Here is a 24,943-nt window from a genome sequence, read left to right as displayed (position 1 = left end):
AGAAATTGCTTCAGTAGGCATTGACTGTACAAATACTGTCAAAATCTTAACTGTGTAAACAAAGTGCTATAATCCCAGCTTCAAATTTTAAAAAAAGAACTATTTAATTAAAAGTGTGCCAAATGTGCAAAACCTGCTGACTGCGTAAAAAATTCAAACAGGGTAAACAATGAACATTCTTGCAAACTGTACTTTAGTTCAGCATTGATATTATCTGGTGAAACACTGTTCAAGAGTACACATACACCCGGATCTATCCCACAAGTAGTCAGAAAACAAATCAGGCCAGTTTGTCTTTGGAACTAAAGGAGGTACATGTGTTGAACAGCATCTTATGATGAAGGTCAGTCATGAAGCAAAGTTAGGAAGGAGAATAAACAAGTAGAAGGTGAAAGATGAATTAAAACAAAGGACTGATATGCATGTGATAAGAATACAAAACCTTGTGTGGTTTGGTATATAATGCCCAGGTTGATCAAATACAAAGTTAATTAAAGACTGGGTAAGGTAAAGGGGATTCCAAACTGGGGAAATGAGAAATGCAATGGCCTCTAAATCAGCACTAGCATTTTTATCACTCTCTGTACGTCTTTGGCAACAATGAAATAATAACAATAATGTTGTTTGATGCTTTTATGAGTACATTGACTTCACCCCTACTCATTACACTTTTATATCCGAGAATTTCAAAACTACCAACTAGTTAGTTATAACACGTCTGAATGCTAAAGTCTGATACTCATTAGAAATGAGCTAATTAAATGTTAAAACAGTAATCTGAATCTTGCTGTTAAAGTATATAAAAATGCAGATTACTTCTTAACTAAATACAAATAGAGTATTTATTGTGAATAAATTACATCTACCTTTAAAAGGAATGATACTGTCTTCCATAAGGTCAAGTAAAAATAAACAGTTTACAATTAGAATGGAACATAAAGAAGCAGTAATTGAGCACTGCAATTAAAATAATATGATTTGAAATATATACATATATTTATATATATTTAATTAAGGTTGTATTTTTGTCTAATTCCATAAGGATATGCACTTTTATTTATTTTTAGCAGTAATAGTAGCATGGTTCCTCCTGAAAGCACTCCTTGTACCCTGTAGGTTGTGGCATCTGACAGCTGGTTACTTTATAAAAATAGTGTTAATTTAAATTTTTTGTAACTTTTAGGACAAAATAGCTTAACTGTAGAAAAAAATACCAGTAAAATCCTGTCAAAACAACAAGAAATCAAATTGAAAGGCTATAGGAAGAAATAAATTAATAAAATTACTTCTGGCCATTCACAAGTCCAAGCTTTCCAGTGATTATTATAAAAACGGCAGAATCATTTCACAATGGTTTTCCAAAGCTCACACTTAGGCCTTGTTCACACGGGTGTTAAGTTTTTGGATAAACGAACTTGCTCTGAACGTCCTAGACGTTTATGTTGCATTTTGTGGTGGCGATCGATTGACTTCTACACCGGCGTTCGTTTGTCTCTGTCTAACGCCAGACTGCAGCCCAAATTGTAGTTTGTGTGTTAACCTGTGGAGGCAGTGTCGGGAACTGGATATGAAAGCCCTTGTCGTTTTAATGGAGGTGCCTCCTTTCAATATGGACCATTTTGCTACGTTAGATATTAATCTTGTTTTAAAAATACTTGTAATACGGCAACGTAGGGAGAGAAAAAATCGCCACCGCTACTGGGTTCATCCTCTGACTGCACAACGTCGGGTTAAAGGAAGTTTTTTTTGTGCTTTATGAAGAAATGCGAAAATTTCCGCGCAAGTTTTTTAATTACTGTCGGTTTCCACTTTTGATTGTCTGCTGCAGCTGGTGCAATGCCACATTGCACGGCGATCAACCAATATGCGACTTGGTGTTAGCCCCGAAGAGAGACTACTTGTCACTTTGAGGTAAGGAAACAGTAGTCGAGTGTGCGCTTACACCGGTGTTATGCACTGAAATGCTCCCCCCCTCCGCGCCATGGATTGCCCCCTTACATAATCGTTATCAAATATTATATTAGAACATAAATTAATAGGTTCATGGTTTACAAATTACATGAGACAATAAAATAAAATGAGCAATATGAAAATATATATCTGGTCCTCCGCTGCAAAATAAACGCGCAGAAAACGAACTAGAAGCGGTTTCCTTGCGTTCGTTGGGTTTTGAACGCCAAGAAAAAGCTGCTTGCAACGCTTTTTGATGTCGATAAACGCTGCCGGACAAACGCACGTCACCAAAGCCCGTGTGAACACTCTCATTGACTCCTACATGTAGAAAACACTCGGCGCTCGATCCGCGCTCACCGGACGCTACGAACGCAAAAAAACGCTCGATTTTAACGCCCGTGTGAACAAGGCTTTAAAGTATTTTTACTATTAGAAAGACTGTTCTCTATTAATTCTACTCCAAAGTTCCTCAATACTAAAAAGTTTGTCCACGTTCGTATTTTTTAGAATTTGCATTATTTGTTCAAAATTTGCCTTACCAACATTATATTTAGGATTGCCAAAATGGGGAGGCACGGTGGCACAGTGGGTAGTGCTGCTGCCTTGCAGTTAGGAGACCCGGGTTCGCTTCCCGGGTCCACCCTGCGTGGAGTTTGCATGTTCTCCCCGTGTCTGCGTGTGTTTCCTCCGGGTACTCCAGTCTCCTCCCACAGTCCAAAGACATGCAGGTTAGGTGCATTGGCGATCCTAAATTGTCCCTAGTGTGTGTGTGTGTGTGTGTGTGTGTGTGTGTGTGTGTGCCCTGTGGTGGGCTGGTGCCCCACCTGGGGTTTGTTTCCTGCCTTGCGCCCCATGTTGGCTGGAATTGGCTCCAGCAGACCCCCCTTGACCCTGTAGTTAGGATATTGCGGGTTAGAGGATGGATGGATGGATTGCCAAAAAACTGTGAATCTCCACACTATGATCATTGGATAATAATGTTTCAATTATCTTTACTCACAAGTCCCATTCCTGTTATTAAAAATAATAAACCTAGACAGGTATTTCTCTTCTTTGGGTATTTTAGCATTCCAAGTTCAAAAAACATTTATTGATTACTCATATGAATTTCTGCTATTTCTTAGCTATTATCTGGATAAGTAAAACTGCTCATTATTCTACACATCATATGGTGCAGCTTCAGTCCTTGCTATCTTAGAATATTCATATTTTAAATAAGATGTTGTTCATCCCCTATTTGAAGATAGGAGTAGATTTAAATATCAGTCTATTTAGAATGCCCTTATTTATGACATGTGAACCAGTATGGACAATGACTTCTGAATCAAGTCCAAATATCAGTAGGAGCTTATCAACATGACAGCGATGGTCACCAACTTGTACATCTGGAAGGCAACAGACTGAACAAGACTCTCTGTGTCTGAAGCAAACCTGTGTGTCAATGTCTTAAATATAACAGATCCTCATTATCACTACTTCCCTTTTTATTGGGGGCTGGTTTAGAAGAGCAACTGGGGCTCCCCATCACTGCATGCTAGCTTAAAGTTATCAAAGTCACCATACAGTGCTCTGTAAGGTCCTAAAAGTGACTGGACACCGCTAATTTTAGGGTTTCATGACCTAGATATTACTCATCTCTTCCTTTGTGCTTACATTCGACCACGATCCACTTGTGTCTGTTTCTCTGAAGTGAAGTTTCCTCCCATGTTACTCTATGCTGTAAACTGGGAGTTTTTTTTAGATTTTTTTTTTCTTGTAGGAGATTGGTGCATGTGGAGGCATAAGGAAATTTCATCTGCATCAGCAATAAACACCTTGTAAGAACTGTTTCACTTTAGGAAAGAATTCCCCAACCCAAACCTCTCCAAGAAGCAGCCAAAAGTCTTCCATCAATTCACAAAAATGACAATCAGCCTGTCTTATGTCTAAATAGTTAATTGGAATGAATATGATATTTATAGCCATATTTGGTCTTAAATTAATTGTAATATTACTATGAATCTTTCTGGGGTATTTTCAGAAGGGTGTGTTTCTGTTACTATATTTCTGTAAAATCTTTCTATAATCATGCATATTAATGAAGGAGATCCCAGGTTTATTTTCTCAGGGAAAAGCTATGCATTTTATGATGTATAACACATGAGTCTGCTTTCTCTGTTTTTGTATTTCACGACAGCAAATGCAAATGATGTTAACTATTTTGAAGAATGTATAGCCACTCATTGTTCCAATTGGATGAATCCTAATGTCTGAGTAATTTTAGAATATATAAGGATAAGTTTCAAATTTACAAAATTAAGTATTTCTTACTTCTGGAATGCTGCCTAAGTATTTCTTATTTCTTCATTTTTATAATTTTAGTCTACTTTGTTACTGTATAAAATATTACATTTGCTATTAATACATTTTCACTTATTGTACTGATTATCTGCCTGCTATCATTGCAATTAATGCCGAAAAAGTACAGCCCCTTTTACTGTGGGCACATGCTGGAAGACAGTTTCAGAGGTTCACAGTATGAATATTCCCATTTGGTGAATACTCCTTAATAGTTGAAGTCTGAATTACATGTAACCTGTTAAGTTAATCTGCCTAGCCTCTAAGGTTTTATTCTAAAACATAAAATAAGAATGGCATTAAGTCTTTGAGGTTGCAAATGAAAAAATATTTATGCAACATATGCTAAGATATTATTTACTTATTTATTATAAAGCATTTTCTAGTTTAAAGTGTTAACCTTTGAGGTTTCAAATAAAAGCTATTAGCTATAGTCATATTGGTTTCTAAGGGTATATAATACATGCTTTATAAATAATTGAAAGTCAACTTAATTCAACTATTACAGTAACATAACTAATTTATATAATAAAGAAAAAAATCTGTCTTTTAGTCCAAAACCAATAAAGCAGAGTCAGAATCTATATATATATATATATATATATATATATATATATATATAATTCACTAAGGCAAGACACCCATGGAAAGCCAAGACAACCATGAATAGCACGCCGGAATGGGCGTGGATTCACTAAGCCGCCGACAAGTGAGACACCTATGGCGCACGCAGGAAGGAGCCACGCCCACCAACTCCAAGACCATTGGATACGATGACAACTCGCAGGGCCTCGCCCACCAACTCGTACGCGACGACACAGAAAAAATGGCGTCATTTATATATGTCTTTCGTAGAGGCCACATGCAATGCAGGTCAGGTTATTGTCATGTGCATGTCATGCACCTCCGAGCTACGTTGACTGTTCATAGAGGCATGTTTCTCGCGGAGGTGAATCGCCATATGCAGCGTGTGAAACGGTTTGCGAGGGGTATCCCATGGGATCCTTAAAACAATCCTTTACAACTGAGGATAAAGCACAATGAAGTAAGCAGTCTTTAAAAAACGACTTTTCCGTTACGACGCACGACCGCGTGCACCATAGCAAACTGTTTTACACGCTACATACAGCTATTTGCATCCGCGACCAACATTCGTCTTCTTAGATGCTCCTGCAGGAGCACGGAAGACGTTTTCCTGCCCACCAACACTCCTTTTCACCGGCCGGCGTCTACCCTCGCTCTCTAGGCATTCACACTGCCTGCCCATTTGCCCGACGCAAAACTCACCGACCACCCAGTTAGTCCCTTTCGTCTGTGGTAAGAGTCCACATGCACATCTGAGCCACGTGGCGTTTGTTATGCTGCGGGTTCACTATTGTGTTGTATTTTGCTCTCTCCAGAGTTCCATCTTTTCATTCACTTACTGTTGTATTCTCACACCAACCCGTTTTAGACATCCGTGTCTTTCCAGAAGTGTTTAGCATTCAATAAATAATTATGCATGAGATTGACCGTGTGTCTACCCAGCGCAGAGAGGCGTGGGTAAGCCGTTGAACCCCATTCGGGCTGCAAGCCGTGGAATTCCCACTAAGTGTGACTCATACGCTTCCAATCATTACGTCCCTACCCTTTGTGCACACCCCCCTCCTACCGTGGTCGGGTATCTTGGAGGATTATATATAGAAAAGCAGCCAAAACCGAGGGGTATCCCATGGGGTCCTTAAAACATTCCTTTACAACTGAGGTTAAAACACAATGAAGTAAGCAGTCTTTAAAAAACGAGTTTTCGGTTACGACGCACAACCGCGTGCACCATAGCAAACTGTTTTACACGCTACATACAGCAATTCGCATCTGCGACAAACATGTGTATTCGTAGATGCTCCTGCACTTTGTTTACACCCCTCTCCCACCTCGCTACTACCGTGGTCAGGTGTCTTGGTGGATTATATATAGAAAGGCAGCCAAACCCGCACAGAGCAATGAAAAGTCTAGAGTTCCATCTTTTCATTCACTTTCTGTTGTATCCTCAAACCCTCCCTTTTTAGACAACTGTGTCTTTCCAGAAATGTTCAACCATCAATAAATAATTAATGCGGCGTTTGTTATGCCACGGGTTCACTATTGTGTTGTATTTTGCTCTCTCCAGATTTCCATCTTTTCATTCGCTTACTGTTGTATTCTCACACCAACCCGTTTTAGACAACCGTGTCTTTCCAAAAGTGTTTAGCATTCAATAAATAATTATGCATGACATTGAGCGTGTGTCTACCCGGCGTGGGTAAGCCGTTGAACCCAATTCGGGCTGCAAACCGTGGAATTCCCAGTAAGTGCGACTCATACACTGCCACTGGTTGCGTCCCAACCCTTTGTACACACCCCCCTCCCACCTCGCTACTACCATGGTCGGGTGTCTTAGTGGATTATATATAGAAGAGCAGCCAAAACCGCACAGAGCATTGAAAAGTCTACGTCAGTCACAGGTACATCTGGACTGTGTAAAGACGACGACTCAAGTGACGAGTTGGAGGTGGGCACATGAGCGGGCAGTGCATACTGAACGAGAAATCAGCAGACTAGCATGACGGACGGAGCTGAATAGACGTCCTTCTCCTCTCTTCCCGTTTCATACTCCGCGCCATGCACCCCCATCCCTCCATCTTGCAGGAGAAGGCGCGAGGACGGTCCGCCAGTTTTCAGTCACGGACGATTGTGTGTTGGTTCGTTCCGTGCATTTTTACAATGTTGCTTTTCTTGCTGATTTATTACATTACTGATTTTTCAAATGTCAATTTTCTCCCTGTGCTTAAAAATCATCAAGAAACCGGCCTGATTATGCGCCGTATGGTACGCTGCGGGTTGGCTAGTAATGGTAAATGCTCCTATTCTTTCGTTGGTTAGGAGACATGAGGCTGTAGTGGAGCTGGGCGAGTTAAACTTGACATCTACCTAACTCACAGCCTGGAAAAAAAATATTTACACCTGTTATGAATCAGGACATCTTGCTAGACAACTGTCAAAAACAACAGGATTTCTGTGTCAAATAAATCTTTTCACTTGAGAGTTCTAATCCCAAAGAATGTTTCTACATATGGGTTTTGTATTAATAATTTAGCTTGGGATAAATATAAATGCTTCTGCTGTTTAATTGTACGTGTATAGCATTACCTTTTTATAGCATTAGCATTTTGTTATGGAGTTCCTTGGAAGTGTGGCACTACTTCTAGGGAATGCCACCCAAGAGGCATTATCCACCATGTCACAATGCTCCAGTTAATAACCTCACGCAACGCTCAATAGTCTCCAAGACTGCAAATTAAAACCTTAAAAAAACATAAAGCTTTCTGATTAACAACTCATAATATTCAATTTCTTGGTTCAGTTAAAGGTTTTTATTGTCTTGGTTCTGGTGATATCCTTTGGTTAAAATCTTTTGTCAGTTCTGGGTTAGACTTACTCATGGTTTTGCTCTCTGATTTTAAACAATGGCATTTCATGATTTTTGGGTATTGACTCACATCATAGTTTCTCAAATACACTCCAGGTCAATTTAACAATCCTCACAATTGCTCACTATCGCTGCTGCCAAAAGGTAATTCAGAGGGGATGACCGGAACTAAAAAAAGTTGACCTTGCCCATGCTACTGTCCTGCCAAGCCACTCTGGATTCTCATGACTGACGTATAATTTTAGCAGTCCACAACATCTCTTTAAAGCACATGTGGGCAAGTTCATTCAATTATCTACATTACAATTATTACAACATAGGCTAGCAAAATACTCCTCCTCAAGTGCACCAATCCTGTACCCAATGAAGGACTCATAGAAACAAACTTCTCAAAAGTAAATCATACTACAAGACTGACTTCATATTAAGCTCATTATTAAATTTGATAGGAGAAAATGTTTCAACCATTTTTAAATTAAAAATATACATTTAAAGCATATACAAGTCGCTGTTTTATATCACCTTTTAATACTATTATACATGTTGGCTTATAACCTACTACTGCTCGCATGTTTTTACAAGCTATGTGACTCTAAACAGACTGAAATAACTGTGTAATGCTTCAAAGTCTTCAACCACTTTGCTATCCATTTTTCTTTCTTCATGTTTTCCTATTCTCCTCCCTGTGTAAACTTTTCTCCTAATGTCTAGGTGAAGTTTTCCTTTCTATTGTACTTTTCAGCACCACTGTTTATGCTGTATTTGATTAAACACCCTAGAAAGTTTGCTTTTCTTTCACTTATTTTCTAATGTAAATGCTTGCTGGATTGAGTGTGATATAATTGGTTTAATTCTATGGATACCTTGGGCCTCCTGCATACCCTGTAAAATAAATAAATAAATTCTCCAAGCATCTTCAGCTGCTCGTGCTACCTTTCATATGCGTAATAAATCACCCTGAGGACTCTGCTAATATACACTATTACAAAGCATACTTACTATTACAGTAGAAGTAGATCTCTGGGAAACTCCTGAGAAGAAGTCATCTTCAGAATTCTTTCCACCACCTGCATCCCAGTTGTATTCACTGGCTAGTTTTAGACCCTGTGGGGTATCACTAACAGCTGTCGTTGATTTTACATTTGAAGAAGTTCTTTTAGGGCTGAAATCATCTTCCCAGTCATTGCCCCAGCTGTCATCTGTCTGAGGACTTTGTGCTTGAGTATAAGATTCCTTTTCCACAGACCAGGTATCACCAGCACCCCATCCAGAACTATTCCAGTTATTGACTTGCTTTTTAGCAGATGAGGATGTCCTGTTTGACTAAGTAAGAGAAGAAAGTAACCATACTGTAAGTTCGAAGACTAAAATCAAACACAAATTTGAAAAAAGTAGTAACTCAAATAATTAATCATACATAATTAGTTGTGATTAATGGCCAAGAGAAGAACTAACATTAAATCATTTTATTCTTAACAAAATTAAAGTACAGTGTATATACAGTTTTATTTTCAAATTCTGACACTTCATTTGATTCTAAAAAAGCATTAAAGAGTCAAGTTTATTTATGCTGAGTAAGAAAACAAATAGTGTGTAAGAGTAAAATGTGCTTACAAAGGCAGGGAATGAGGCAAAGCTGGAAACCAATGACATACACAGGCTCTCTGAGGGAAATGAAAAAATCTTAGAATTTAGAGAAAAGATTGGTGGGGAGTCAATAAATCATGTTGAGGCCATAAGAAACAAAATGAAACATGGAGAATAACAGGATGAAGAGGTGCTTTGTGATAGATTTGGAAGAATGAATGAACAAAACAATGGGTTTTATGCTAAAAATGCCAAAACAATAATAAGTGCAAGAGGAGAATTTGAAGTGCAAATGTCTAGGCTGGGAAAAAATTACAGAAGGCGGCCAATTAACAGGTTACTCTCAACAGGATATCAAAACCGGTGATCAAGTGTACATTGTAAACATTAAAATGTTTATTGAAATCCTTAAAAGTAAATTAGATTTATAACTATAGTTAGTTAACTCTACTGGCAAACAGCATCTATAGTAGTCTTAAGAGAAGGAATTTACATTACATGCTTCTTTTTCAAATAATGTAAGCAAGTATTCCATGGTGACACAAGTCAAACATTAATGATAATAAATAATAAAATTAATAATAATAGATAATAAAAGAGACAAGTGAAGACTTACTGTTTTGTTATTACTTGTTTTAGTATTTGTCTGCACTGTTGACCAGTCAGAGGAGTTCCAATCATCATGCTCCTTTTGTACTTTTGCCTGATCAGGTTCCTAAAACAATGAATGTGACTTCAAATGTTAGAGAATGTAACTGAAAAAAGTCTAGCACATTTAACACAGCATTTTTCTGAAGCATATTCTCAAGCCCAAGTCAGATTTTTCTTTTATCATTTTATTTTAACTTGTAGATTGCAGCTTTACATAATCAAAGGCAATACATTAATTTGTCATCTTATTAAAATGGCAGGCTGTGATTTAAAAGTGCAGGTCAATACACTAGACAAAATTCTTTCAGTTCTTTTAAAATTCTAGTCAGTCACAAAACTTCACGCCAGAAGATGGCAGCACATGGTTCCAAACCTTCTAGTCCAGGCTATATTTCCTGTAAGACCATGCCGCAAAGAATCTGCTCAGGTGACCTCAGCTCATGTTCAGTTCAATTCAGTATGGTTTTGTATAACAGGCACAGAGCACTGTCACAAGTTTTCAGAAGAAATGCAAAAACAAACTTTACAAATGAAGACACAAATTTGTTTAATCTGAAAGAAAACAATGTTGCCTGAAACTACTGAATGCACCTGAGGGCTCAAAGGTGTAGTGACCATGCTAGTTTTATCTATGTATCTTTTGTCCCTGTGACACCAGAAGTAATTTTGAAGATTAGACAAATGTAACATTAGTATGTGGGTTAAAGCTGTTTTATGTCCATTGGCTTATTGAGTGAAAAGTTGTTAGTAGGTGAGGTAATACAAATGCTCAACTGGCAGGATGAAGAGCATCCAAGAAGAAGGGAAGAGAGCTTACAAGATAAAAAAATCAGAATGTTTGCTTTACATTCATTTTACACTTTTTGAACTTTCTGGGTATCAAGAAGTGCAGTGCCTGGCTGCCTCACAGATCCCGTGCCCTAGTTTGAATTGTGTTCATATGGGGTTTGCACATTTTCACTTTGTTTGTATGGGTTACACTTTGTCTACTCTGGTTTTCTTCCTAAATTCCCAAAACATGCACATTAGGTAAACTGGCAATTCCATATGGGCCCTGTGATGGACTGGCACTTTCCAGAGGTAGTTTCTGCCTTATACATACATTAAAAAAACATCTTGATATTTCCAAGTACATTTTTAATTATTCAGATGATTTTTTTAAATATTCAAATTTACTTTTTATTGCTTATTTACTGTTCTTCTCCAGTATATTACACTACATATAATAATTTAGATAGCATACAGTGCAATTCTAAAACAACAGTCTCACGAACAAGTACTACAATAAATCAAATTTGAAATTTATGATTCTCAAAATTATTAAAGCTTCCAGGCATGGAATTACATATTCTTGCTCCACAGGAAATAAAATAACATTTTCCTGAACAGCAATTCCTTTACTTAAACACTTCTGTCTAATTATTTATAATCTAGTTTATTTTCTTTCAGCCCATTTACATATTCCAATGGTCAATCACCTAATTTCCTAATGAAGGCAAACTTAAATTATGAAATCAGCTAGTTAATAACAGTTCTTGCACAGGTAATGAAGTTTTAAAATGAAGTTGATCAGGGAAGGGCTGTTCAATGTAAGCAACATATGTTTCCAGAGATTTCCGACTGCAGACATTTTAAATCAGCATTTCTAATTACATTAGAAAGAGGACCATCCTCAAGTTCTCCTACTTACATTAAAGTGCATCATTCAGTAATAACCCATCTGCCTGTTGAACAAATATCTGCATATGAACTTATTTCCCTTTCACTTATAACCTTTCCCCATGATTACATGATAAAACAAATAATTCAGTTCTCTCAACATTATGGGTACTGTTGAGTTTAAAACCCAATACAGGGCTCTAGACTAACTTTTTGCACTGGTTGCACTGGTGCGCCTAACTTTTTTTCTTAGGTGCACCAGCACAAAAGTTAGGTGCACCAAAAGTTTCAACCGCATCACATTTAACACCACAGTTTTACACGTTCACTTTATTTATTTGTTTTTTTTTTTTGTTTTTTTTTTTTGTAATCGCTGTCCATATAGGCAATATTGACTTGTAAATGATTAACTAACAATCTGGTCAATATAAAGTTCTTTATTTGAAGGCAAGCACAATTCTACAAGAAAGGTAACTTACTGAAAAAGTGTTGGTGCTTAAAGTGCTTTACTGAGCTGAAATTTAAACTTAAAAAATCTCAAGATAAATTAACTAAAAAGAAAATCTAAATTAAGCGTTTTAAGGGCTTCAGATTGAACATCTCATGTCTTATGGACTATCCTCCATTGCAGTCACATGCCCCTCGGATGGTCAACTCCTGAAGTTTGGCCTTCTTGATCTTTGGCCTTGACTAAACCAGCTGGCCACACTCTCTCCAGCATCAAAATCTTCCAGACTTGGGCATGAGCATGCTCGACCTCAATGTGTCCAATAAGTATATTCACCGGTCTTCCTCTCCGCAAGATACGACCGTACACAATGACGCATTCCTTTGTGGCGATATCTGTGTCTCCGTCGATCAGGAATGCCATGTACGCACTGTTCCCAATTTGCACAGACGTCTTTTTTTTCAATGTATCTGCGATGACTCCTATAAATTGGCGACGCGACATCATTGCTGTACGTCGGGTTTACGTTCAAGCCATTTTTCTTCATAAGAATTATTTCGGACTTGAATTTAGTGAAGGGAAGTTCTTCTTTTGCAATATTGTAGGCAACGTTAAACTTAATTATCATCTCGGCCTCGTCTGATGATCCGTTTGCTGCTGCCTGCCACTGAAAGGGAGAGGGGACACTTGAGCAGTGCATTTATCGCGGCATGTAATGTGTTTTATAGATGCATTGTGCTTTTTCAGCGTTTCAATTCTACATGTATTAGAACCAGTCACAAATGCACTACTGCCGGCCATGATCTTCCCACACTCTTTACAGTAGATACAGTGCATTATATTATCGGCTTTAATGTATCTTAGCCAGGGAAACTGGTCAAGCCACTCTTTTTGAAATGTATACACTTTACCCCTTTTAATTTCAGTGGGCTCGGACTCGATTGTATGTGGCTCATTATCTAATGCCGTCTCCGGACCAGGGCTTGCTATAACTTGGGAGGTTGATAGCTCCGTGTCAGAGCATTGGTTATGATTTTCGGACGGATCAGGCCCTAACTTAACATTCTTAACGAAAAAGCTGTCAATCGTTCTTTTCATCTTCTCTCATAATCAGCAGCTACATCCACTGTTTACCTGATGGGCTACTCACCTCTCTCTGTCTGACTGCATCACATGCATTTTCAAACGTACACACGTACCTGTACAGGAATATCTGGACCACGGCCAATCGGGGGGATCCACCCTTCACTATCTCTGATTGGTTTAGACCACGATATGGGCCTAATGTGTGTCTGTTGTTGAACAACAGGGAGACTTTAAGAGTCACAGAGTTTCGTTTTTTTTCCCCCTCGAACGGGTGGTCGCACCGGTGCAACCTTTGATTTTTTTTAGTCGCACCATTGAGAAATTAAGTCGCACTCTAGAGCCCTGCAATAGCACATTATAGAGTTTGAGCAGAGTGTTCCTTCTATTATATTTAACAGACGTCAAATATTATATTCATTTGTTTTTACTTGGAGGTATTACCTAATGGATAAGAAGTTTGATCAATGTAAATTCTTAACACCATCATAACACAGTTTCTGTTCAATATTGAAAGATATTCTCCAGTTGCATGTTGCAGAAAATGGTGTAAATTACTTTGTTTCCTCTTCTCATCTGCCAAAATGGCCTTGGAAGGTCATCTTACTTCTGGTTATTACTGCTGCTTTGAATAAAAAATTGAAAGTGGATATACACATACAAAAACTACAAGTTGAGTTGTGAGGCTCCCAAGTAAAGTTTTGTTTATAACGCAATATCCAAGCTCACTTTCTGCTCACCTCAAGACTACCCCAGTCTTCATCCTCCCAGGTGTCAGTCACTTGCTCCTCTTCTTCTGGTTCTGCTACCTGCTGCTTGGAGAGTACTAAAGGAGCAGGAGATGGTGAAGTTACATCTGAATAGGGAGTTAAAACAATGGTAGAAACACCAATGTTAACTTTGCAAGTAATAAAGACTTAAGCAAAATACCTCATTTAACTAATTAAATTATTGGTTACATATCAAATAAATACATTATAATAATATAATGGCGCAATTAAATAGATGTAGCCTTTATGGACTAATTTCCAAGATGAAAAATGGGAAGAATTAATGACAACAGATTTCCAGAGACTGACATAAGGTAATTTTCAATATTTAAAATAATATTGATATATTTGGGTTCTCTTTATAATGCGGTCACAGGCAGCCAGAGCCTATACAACCCTAACCATGCTTTGCTTATATTTATTTTTACTGTCTTTTAAGGAATAAGAAGTTTACTTTTAATTCACAGTTCCAAATTAATATTTTTTAGTTAGCCTAACTAAAATCTGTGTACAAGGCTGTTACAGCCCGTTGACTGTTTTGAAGGCAGTGCATTTCAACATTGTTATACAGTGGAACCTCGGTTCACGAACGTCTCGGTACACGTACAACTCGGTTTACGACCAAAAAGTTCGCCAAACTTTTGCCTCGGTTCACGACCACACACTCGGTATGCGAACAAGCCAGTTTCCCTTTCAGTTTGTACATGTTCAGTATCTCTCTGAGCATTTCCTGTGCAGCGAGCAAGAGAGAGAGAGCGCGAGAGGGTGCGACACACACACACACAGGCAGCACGAGAGACGCGCACACACACACAGGCAGCGTGAGAGAGAGCGCAACACTCACACACACACACACACACACACACACACACACACACACACACACACACAGAGGCAGCGCGAGAGAGACACACACAGCCAGTGCGAGAGATAGCTGGACGCATTAAGGTAGGAAGGCAGTTAAATAATGCACTGGGCTTGATTTTGTTTTCACTTCTGTTTTCAGCGATCGGTTCGTAGCGTGCATTGTTGCAATGTTATTTTTCTTGGTGGTTTATTAAATTACGGATTTTTTCAAGTGTTCATTTTTTTCCCTGTGCTTAAAACGCTTTGCAGTGTGCAACTCCTGACTTTGCCTCTTGGTCTCAGAATCGTATTCAAAAATCCATGATTCATAACCTGTGATAACACGACTAAAGAAATCTTGCTCATTACCGATTCTGTTAAGAAGATCAAGACACTTGTTTTTTCGATTGTCCTTCTGCTCAATTGTGAGGTTTTTCGGCACAATTTTGGCACAGACCTTTCGCATGTGCAAATGTTCAGTCAAAATTTAATGAACAGTGAATCTGTTCAAATTTAATTGTTCACTCAACATTCTTAATTTTAAACGACGGTCTGATCTCGCAAGAGTGTTCACACGTTCGATGTTTTCATTGGTTTTCGAAGTTGAAGGCCTCCCTGAACGGTGTTCATCATTCAACGTGTTTTCTGCCTTCCAAAAATGATTTGTGCCAGCGAAAAACTTAGATCTCGGGATAAAGAATGTTCCACATAGGCCTGTTTTAACTTTACAAACGTCACACTTGCCGATTCTCCAAGCTTAACACAAAATTTAATGGCACAACGTTGCTCCAAATTGCGCTGTTCCATTTTGCGTGACGCACAATCAAAAACACAACTTCGCTAATAGCAGTCACAAAAATCACATAGTTAACGGAAGGAGTTGAAACTCGCACTGAGCTATGGGAGGGTACTAATACACGTGCTCTATCAAGGACAACAGCGCAGCGTTGCCAGATCGCTTGCAGTGTTGCCAGTCTCATTACTTTTCTGCCACACCTCTATATATATATATATATATATATATATATATATATATATATATATATATATATATATATATATATATATATATATATATATATATATATATATATATATATATATATAGCTAGCTGAAGATTCACAAAGGGAGAAAAAATTAATCATGCATCATAAAGTAGTTTATATTACTGAGCTTTCAACCCCTGCCAGTGGTCTTCATCAGAGGATAATGCTTAGACGTACAAGAATCAAAGGCATTCCATGCAGTTCTTTCCCAGTGGTATACATAGGACAAACATCAAGAAGAATTGCAACATGTATACAGGAACATCGCAACGCCGTCAGAAGAAAGGACTCACGGTCACTAATCTATACGCATACTAAATAAACAGGACATACATTTAACTGGGACAATGTACAAGTAAGATTTAAGGCCAATACTAAAAGTGCCAGAGAGCTGGCCAAATCTTGCCTATCAAATGAAAATGCCATCAACAGACGGACATAAATCCAGCATACAGTGCATCTGGAAAGTATTCACAGCGCATCACTTTTTCCACATTTTATGTTACAGCCTTATTCCAAAATGGATTAAATTCATTTTTTTCGTCAGAATTCTACACACAACACCCCATAATGTCAAAGTGAAAAAAGTTTACTTAAGGTTTTTGCAAATTTATTAAAAATAAAAAAGTGAGAAATCACATGTACATAAGTATTCACAGCCTTTACCATGAAGCTCAAAATTGAGCTCAGGTGCATCCTGTTTCCCCTGATCATCCTTGAGATGCTTCTGCAGCTTAATTGGAGTCCACCTGTGGTAAATTCAGTTGATTGGACATGATTTGGAAAGGCACACACCTGTCTATATAAGGTCCCACAGTTGACAGTTCATGTCAGAACACAAACCAAGCATGAAGTCAAAGGAATTGTCTGTAGACCTCCGAGACAGGATTTTTTCGAGGCACAAATCTGGGGAAGGTAACAGAACAATTTCTGCTGCTTTGAAGGTCCCAATCAGCACAGCGGCTTCCATCATCCGTAAGTGGAAGAAGTTCGAATCCACCAGGACTCTTCCTAGAGTTGGCTGGCCATCTAAACGGAGAGATCGGGGGAGAAGGGCCTTAGTAGTCAGGGAGATGACCAAGAACTCGATGGTCACTCTGTCAGAGCTCCAGAGGTCCTCTGTGGAGAGAGGAGAACCTTCCAGAAGGACAACCATCTCTGCAGCAATCCACCAATCAGGCCTGTATGGTAGAGTTGCCAGACGGTAGCCACTCCTTAGTAAAAGGCACATGGCAGCCTACCTGGAGTTTGCCAAAAGCCACCTGAAGGACTCTCCGACCATGAGAAACAAAATTATCTGGTCTGATGAGACAAAGATTGAACTCCTTGGTGTGAATGCCAGGCATCACATTTGGAGGAAACCAGGCACCGCTCATCACCAGGCCAATACCATCCCTACAGTGAAGCATGATGGTGGTGGTAGCATCATGCTGTGGGGATGTTTTTCAGTGGCAGGAACTGGGAGACTAGTCAGGATAAAGGGAAAGATGACTGCTGCAATATATAGAGACATCCTGGATGAAAACCTGCTCCAGAGCCCTCTTGCCCTCAGACTGGGGCGATGGTTCATCTTTCAGCAGGATAACAACCCTAAGCACACAGCCAAGATATCAAAGGAGTGGCTTCAGGACAACTCTGTGAATGTCCTTCAGTGGCCCAGTCAGAGCCCAGACTTAAATCCGATTGAACATCTCAGGAGAGATCTTAAAATGGCTTTGCACCGACACTTCCCATCCAACCTGATGGAGATTGAGAGGTGCTGCAAAGAGGAATGAGAGAAACTGACCAAGGATAGGTGTGCCAAGCTTGTAGCATCATATTCAAAAAGACCTGAGGCTGAAATTGCTGCCAAAGGTGCATCGACAAAGTATTGAGTAAAGGCTGTGAATACTTATGTACATGTGATTTCTCAGTTTTTTATTTTTAATTATTTTGCAAAAACCTAAAGCAAACTTTTTTTCACGTTGTGATTATGGGGTGTTGTGTGTAGAATTTTGAGGGAAAAAAATGAATTTAATCCATTTTGAAATAAGGCTGTAACATAACAAAATGTGGAAAAAGTGATGCGCTGTGAATACTTTCCGGATGCACTGTATGCAAAATTAAGAACAACATGTTCATAATAAATAAAACTTTGCACCCAATACCCCCACCTCCGATCACACTCACATAGCCACCTCCCCGCTGCCACCACGTAATTTTTGCTATATATTGCAAAAATGATGTAAACAAAACCTGCTTGCAGAGGTTTATTTATATAATTAACTAGCAAAATACCCGCGCTTCGCAGTGGCGAAGTACTGCCTTAAAATTTTTATTAAGAAGAAAATTAAACCTTTTTAAACTCATGGAAAATATACCAATAATTATTTATTAAGGATCTCTTTGTATACCACATTGTGAGTTCGGCCCTCCGGTTGTAATATGACCAAGCTGTGCGCTGAGCTTACTCTTGAGCATGCAACGTACAGTTGGCCATGTGAACAGTAATCTTGTTTCAAATCTCACAGCTTGGATTGCTGCTGTCATAATCGGTTTGAGTTTCATGGCTTGTTTCAATTACGACAGTATTTGTAGGACTTGTGTTGAAGAGACATTCGGCATCTGTCAAGCGTTGTAAGTATATAACCGGTTTCATTGATAACTTAACATCCAGCTTTTGAGAGTTTAAACATTCATAATCATCAAAGTGTCCACTACTGATATCGTCACCTGTGAATCTAAGATGTTTAAGAGGCATTGGCGGTTGTTCAAAGGTGTAAAATATTTGGCCATTTCGGTACACTTTAGAGCGACAACCAAACAATTCAGCGGCAGCCATCAACTCACATGCAGAACCATAGGTGAAGGGCTTAAGCATTTCACTCTTCTAGTGCTCCTGTGTAGTATAATTATCTCCTGTACCATCATCAGTCCACACCTTGAACCTGTCCCAGTCATTCAATACATAAGACACAATGTTTCTCCAGATATCAAGAGTGAGCCTCATATGGCCAAGCAATATGTAACACAGTGAATGGAAAAGATAGGTGCCATCTCCGGGCATGGAAACCACTCAGTAAGTGACAGTTCTTTGATCGGTGGTGATCACCTCAATAGACATGTTAATGCGGGTACGGTTGGAATGATAAAGGAAATGGGTACCTGAACAATGTAAAGTAAGTCTAAAATACCTACACAATAACTATAATCGTAATAAATGAACAATAAAACAGCAGAGGAGCCGTAGATTAAATAAAAAGGCTGTAGTTATCAGCAGGGAGACGTGAATCCCGTGGCGAAGCAAGGAAGGGAATGAAGAGACTGGAGCGACGGACGGCCTTATATAGGCAGGCAGCCAACAACGTGGGAGGTGTTGGGATGGGGGACCCAACGCTGCCTCACACAGTGACCGAGCTGCAGGCTATGGACGTATATATGTATATAAGTAGGATTCAGTTAGCACTGGGAACCCGCGTACCAAATTTCTTGAAGATGGGCCCATAAGTAACAAAGACTGTTGAAAAGTTCAATATGGCGGCCGACAGTGGCATCATACCACCAAAATAAGTACCAAATTTTAGCCTTCTACCTACACAGGAATTTGGAGAATTAGTGACATTGGAAAGTTCAATATGGCGGCTGACAGTGGTGTCCTACCACCGATATAAGTACGTACATTGGTTTCGGTTAGCGCAGGGAAGGCGCCTACCAAATTTCGTGAAGAGGGGGCCATAAATAAGAAAGTTCAACATGGCGGACGTTGTTGACCGTTATGCATAGAATTTCGAAATTAAACCTGCTTAACTTTTGTAAGTAAGCCGTAAGGAATGAGCCTTCCAAATTTCAGCCTTCTACCTACACGGGAAGTTGGAGAATTAGTGACGTTGGAAAGTTCAATATGGCGGCCGACAGTGGCGTCATACCACAGAAATAAGTATGTACATTGGTTTCGGTTAGCACAGGGATGCCACCTACTAAATTTTGTGAAGATGAGGTCAGCCTTCTACCTACACGGGAAGCTGGAAAATTAGTGACGTTGGAAAGTTCAATATGGCGGCCGACAGTGGCGTCATACCATCGAAATAAGTACGTACATCAGTTTCGGTTAGCGCAGGGAAGCCGCCTACCATTTCGTGAAGATGGGGCCATAAATAAGAAAGTTCAACATGGGGGACGTTGTCGACCGTTATCGACCATTATGACGGTTATGCGTAGAATTTCGAAATAAAACATGCTTAACTTTTGTAAGTAAGCTGTAAGGAATAAGCCTGCCAAATTTCAGCCTTCTACCTACACGGGAAGTTGGAGAATTAGTGATGAGTCAGTCAGTCAGTCAGTCAGTCAGTCAGTCAGTCAGTGTGGGCTTTGCCTTTTATTAGTATAGACTAGCAAAATACCCGCGCTTCGCAGCTAAGAAGTAGTGTGTTAAAGAAGCAATGAAAAGAAAAGGAAACATTTTGAAAATAACGTAACCTGATTGTCAATGTAATTGTTTTGTCACTGTTGTGAGTGATGAGTGTTGCCGGGCCGTTCACAGAAATTTGTTGTTTTACTGCAGGTCCCCGCCTTGAACCAGGCGGAGTATCCTGCCGACTACGCCACTGTGAACGCTGGCCCCAGCACAGACAGACGGACGACATATTTTGCTCCACACACTTTTATTTACAATATATATATAATATACAAAGTCACGTGCACTCACGAAACCCCAGTGTCTCTCGCACTGAATCCCCCAAAAGTCCAGGGCCCACAGTCTCTGTGCCTTTGTCCTGGCCACCTCCTGTCCTCTCTCCAGCTCTGTCCACTTCCACCCGACATCCACCAAATGACTGGAGGGAGGCGGCCCCTTAAATAATGCCCCGGATGAGCCCCAGGTGTTTCCGCCTCTTCTCCTTAGCCACGCCCAGCGTGGCGGAAGTGTCGGCTGCTTTCCTGGCGGCTCTCCGGCGCCACACAAATCTTCCCCGGCACTTCCTGGTGTGGCGGAAGTGCCGGGCTCCCGGGATAATTAGGCACCGGGGCGCCGCCTGGCGGTGGCCACGGGTCCCTACAGGGCTGGGCTTCCAAGCCCTGTACCCGAGGCCCCTGCCTAACCAGGACGGACGCCCCCATTCAGTCTGGAGGAGGCACACGCCCTCCTCCGGTCTTCCAAGGCATCCCGGCCGGGCTCCACCCCCGGCCAAAGACCACACAGGGTAAACCGGCATCGGGGCGCCGCCTGGCGGTGTCCACGGGTCCCTACAGGGCTGGGCTTCCAAGCCCTGTACCCGTGGTCCCCTACACAACCAAGACGGACGCCTCGCGGTCTGGAGGAGGCACAAGCCCTCCTCTCCTCCTCCTGGGCGTCCCGGCCGGGGACCACAATATACATATCTATACATATACACATATATACATACATATATATAAATACATATATACACAAACACATACATACATACACACACACATATATAAACATATATATACATATACATACATATCTACATATATACACACACAGCTATTTCGTATCAGTGCAATACGCTGTTTGTTAAAACGGTTGACTCCGCTCTTACGCAATAACAAATCAAATCATTCAGTTGTCTTTGCTCAGATGTCATTTTAGAGCTGGACGCCTGGCATCTTTTTTGGCAACAAGTTTGTTTATGTTTGGTGTGAGGTTCTGTGTTGTGGAGATTCTCAGGATGGATTGCAGGTGCTCATCAGTGAGGCGACTCCTGTGTGCTGTTTTGTTAGTCTTTATCACTGAGAAGAGCTTCTCACACAGATATGTGCTACCAAACATGCACAAGGTTCGAGCCGCATGTAGACGGACTTTTTTTGTTCTTCAAAGTCACCAAAGCGCCGTGCAAACTCAGTGCGCAATAACTCTAGTAAGCGGTAAGTGGCTAGGCAGCTGAAGCGCTGCATTATGGGATCTGTAGTTTATTGTGTTACCAGCGCTTCATATACCCGGCTTTAATAACAATAATACAGTATATAAAATGATCTCGCGGGCGGATATAATTACACGCCGGGCGGATGTGGCCCGCCCCTTGAGTTTGACACATATGGACTAAATAGAACTTGAAAAGATATATTTTTCAAATGTGATCGCAATTCAGATAGAGTTGACGCAAGACTACAGCCTGCATGCCTCAATGAGTCATCCTCCCTCGCTCTTACTTTTTACCGCTCATCTAATGAATACACTGAGTATGGCTTTACCAAAACAATCATTGATGGCTAATAAAGTATCCATTATTCGAGTATGTAGAGCGGGATATATATATACATATATATATATATACCCGTATCGCAGCGAGAAGTAGTGTGTTAAAAAGGTAGAAAAGAAAAGGGAACATTTTAAAAATAACGTAACATGACTGTCAATATTCAGTATTTGTTTTGTGAGTGTTACTGAGTGTTGCTGTCATCAAGGATTTGATTATCATTATTTCTTTCAATCAGGTTCGTATTTGTAGGATGTGTTGTGTTCAAGTTACATTCCATGTTTGTCAATCGCTGTAAAGATGACAGGTTTCATTCATCGATTCGCTTCTTACTGCATCAATAAACAGCTCGCCTTCTTCTTTATCTGAGACCTGACACACTGCATGCACGGGTTTTTTACACGTCTTCCTTTAGCGGACACTGACTTTTTCCACCGTGTGCTTTGTTTCCACAGTAGCTGCATTTATGAATATGCTTATCAGACGCTTCATATTTTTTGCTGCCTTTTCAATTGTGTAATTCGGTTTTGTTCAGCTCTTTGGAACTGTTGCTTTTATCTGTGCACTCGCGTCAGTTCACGTGAGCCACTCGGTGTACTTGCATCGAAGGTTCCCAGCTGTGCTGGTGCCATCTCGTGCTATGTCCATAGCTTTATTTAATGTTACCTTAGTCCTGGCACTTAAAACTTTCTCTCACAGTTTCGCTGAGTTTGTGTCAAACACCACCCTGACCATCTCATCTTCCTCTCCATAAGCACAGTCCTTCACCCGTGAATATTTACCCGTGGCAGTTTGCTATTGGATTGCCGCTGACGGACGGCCTTATATGGGCAGGCACTAAATTACAAACGCCAGCGGCAGCCTGTCTATGAACTTAAAGTGTAGGTTTACATCGTGCTTTGTTTCCGAAGTAGCAGAACTCATGAACATGGTTGTATATGTCACTCGCTCGCTTCTTATTGTTTCGCTGCCTTCTCAATTATATAATGCATGTTTTCTTAACCGCTTTTTTGAGGTCTTCCTGGTTTTCTATGTACTGCGTGATTACGTGGGAGGCGTGATGATGTCACAAGAAACTCCGCCCCCACGGCGTTGAAGCTCATCTCCATTACAGTAAATGGAGAAAAACTGCTTCCAGTTATGACCATTACGCGTAGAATTTCGATATAAAACCTGCCCAACTTTTGTAAGGAAGCTGTAAGGAATGAACCTGCCAAATTTCAGCCTTCCACCCACACGGGAAGTTGGAGAATTAGTGATGAGTCAGTGAGTGAGTGAGTGAGTGAGTGAGTGAGGGCTTTGCCTTTTATTAGTATAGATTAGGGCCGCAACTAATGATTATTTTTATAATTGATTTATCTGGTGATTATTTTGTCGATTAATCGATTAGTTGGATTGTTTCAAAAATTCTTTTGAAATTAAACACAGTTCATGAAATAGCTAATGGCACATATTTTGTAGTCACTCATCATAAAACTCTGTCGCATATGCTAGTGTTATACAGTGATCCCTCGCTATATCATGCTTCGACTTTCGCGGCTTCACTCTATCGTGATTTTTTTTCTCATACACGCTTACGTCACTACGCATGCGCTTTCTGAGAACTTTTATCTAAGCCCTACGATGGCTCCTAAACGTGCTGCTTTTTCTAAGCCTTCTGACAATAAAACTAAGCGCCGGAGGAAGATGCTTACTATCCAGGAGAAGGTGAAACTCTTGAATATGATTAAAGATGGCAATACCCTACAAAAGCCTCCTCACGCATATGAAAAGACAGCGCCAGCAACTGCCTGTCAAGATGTTCTTCAGCCGCGCACCCAGAAACCCACTGCCTACTCCTTGTACTTCTTTACTGAAGACAACAACGCACCTGCTGAAGATACTGCACCACCTCTGAAGACTCTCCTACTGAGGTCGTGCCTTCATAGGTTAGTGGTTGTGTGCAATTAAATGTACAGTACAATAGTCTACTATATAAAAGCGTTCAGGATTGTCCTTCCGTCCTATGAGTACAAAGCGTAGCGGTATTCCGCTTATTACAGACTTACTACTTGCGGCTTGAGGTACAAAGCAACGCGATATGAGCAGAGTTCTGGTGCTCTCATTGTTCCCTTGCTTTTGTGTGCGATGCGCTGGAAAAATAGACAAAATTATGTCTCTGGAAATAATTAATGTTGATGGAGTACAAATGCCTCACCGCGTAGTAAATATCAGGGGAGAAGGTGCTTGCTTATTCTCATCTATAGCTTATTTAGTACATGAAACTCCATCTTTAGCAGTACAGATTCAGGCTGACATTGTACGACTTTGGACAGGCACTTAAGGGGATAAAAAAAACTTAGGTTTTCGGGAGATGTTATGAATGGGCACTTTGATGTTCTCATTCCCTACAGTTACATGCCTGATGTACACATGGAGCACACAAAAACTGAGGATAAAAGTTGGTCGCCTTAAAAGGCGAGTGCGCCTAGTAATATGATATTTGTAACGTCTAATATGTCTTATTTTTACTAATATATTGGGTAATACGAGTGTAATGGTGAGTAAAGGGTGTTATTTCATGTCTAGAGGGCTCTAATAATGTTAAACGTATTTAGAAGGTCGTACACAGGTTTTCTATACTCTAACTGCGAAAATATTCAATTTATAAATAAAGAATCCTACTTCGCGAAAATTCATTTATCACGGTAGAGTCTGGAACGGATTAACCGTGATAAACGAGGGTCCACTGTAATTGCTAAGGCACTGTAGAGGGCTGGACTATGACTTGAATTATTGCTCATTTCAAACCAAAAGTCATGTCATTATGCCTAGCCTAGCAAACACTGCATTCCTATACCTGTAACACATAATGCTGAAGTGACTTTCAACTAACTGGGATGACGCCAAATCGTACTCCTCCACACAGCCTGTTCAG

The 24,943-nt window shown here is 40.1% G+C and overlaps 2 protein-coding genes across 2 annotated transcripts in view; one reads left to right on the top strand and one right to left on the bottom strand.

Moving 5' to 3' along the window:
• The window catches only part of scyl1 (SCY1-like, kinase-like 1), a 59,170-nt gene that overhangs the window by 9,351 nt on the left and 24,876 nt on the right, over positions 1-24,943 (bottom strand). The window contains exons 14-16 of the mRNA XM_039769345.1: positions 13,907-14,022; positions 9,942-10,040; positions 8,738-9,061 (exon numbers count right to left, since the gene is read on the bottom strand). Of these exons, the coding sequence (XP_039625279.1) occupies positions 8,738-9,061; positions 9,942-10,040; positions 13,907-14,022 (539 nt within the window). The remainder of the gene's footprint in view (positions 1-8,737; positions 9,062-9,941; positions 10,041-13,906; positions 14,023-24,943) is intronic.
• Positions 1-24,943, top strand: part of LOC120539353 (zinc transporter 1-like) — a 79,816-nt gene that overhangs the window by 39,829 nt on the left and 15,044 nt on the right. The window lies entirely within an intron of this gene.

This window comes from Polypterus senegalus, chromosome 11 (genome assembly GCF_016835505.1).
Source record: "Polypterus senegalus isolate Bchr_013 chromosome 11, ASM1683550v1, whole genome shotgun sequence".
Taxonomy (NCBI): domain Eukaryota; kingdom Metazoa; phylum Chordata; class Cladistia; order Polypteriformes; family Polypteridae; genus Polypterus; species Polypterus senegalus.
This window is presented reverse-complemented; position numbering and strand designations above follow the sequence as displayed.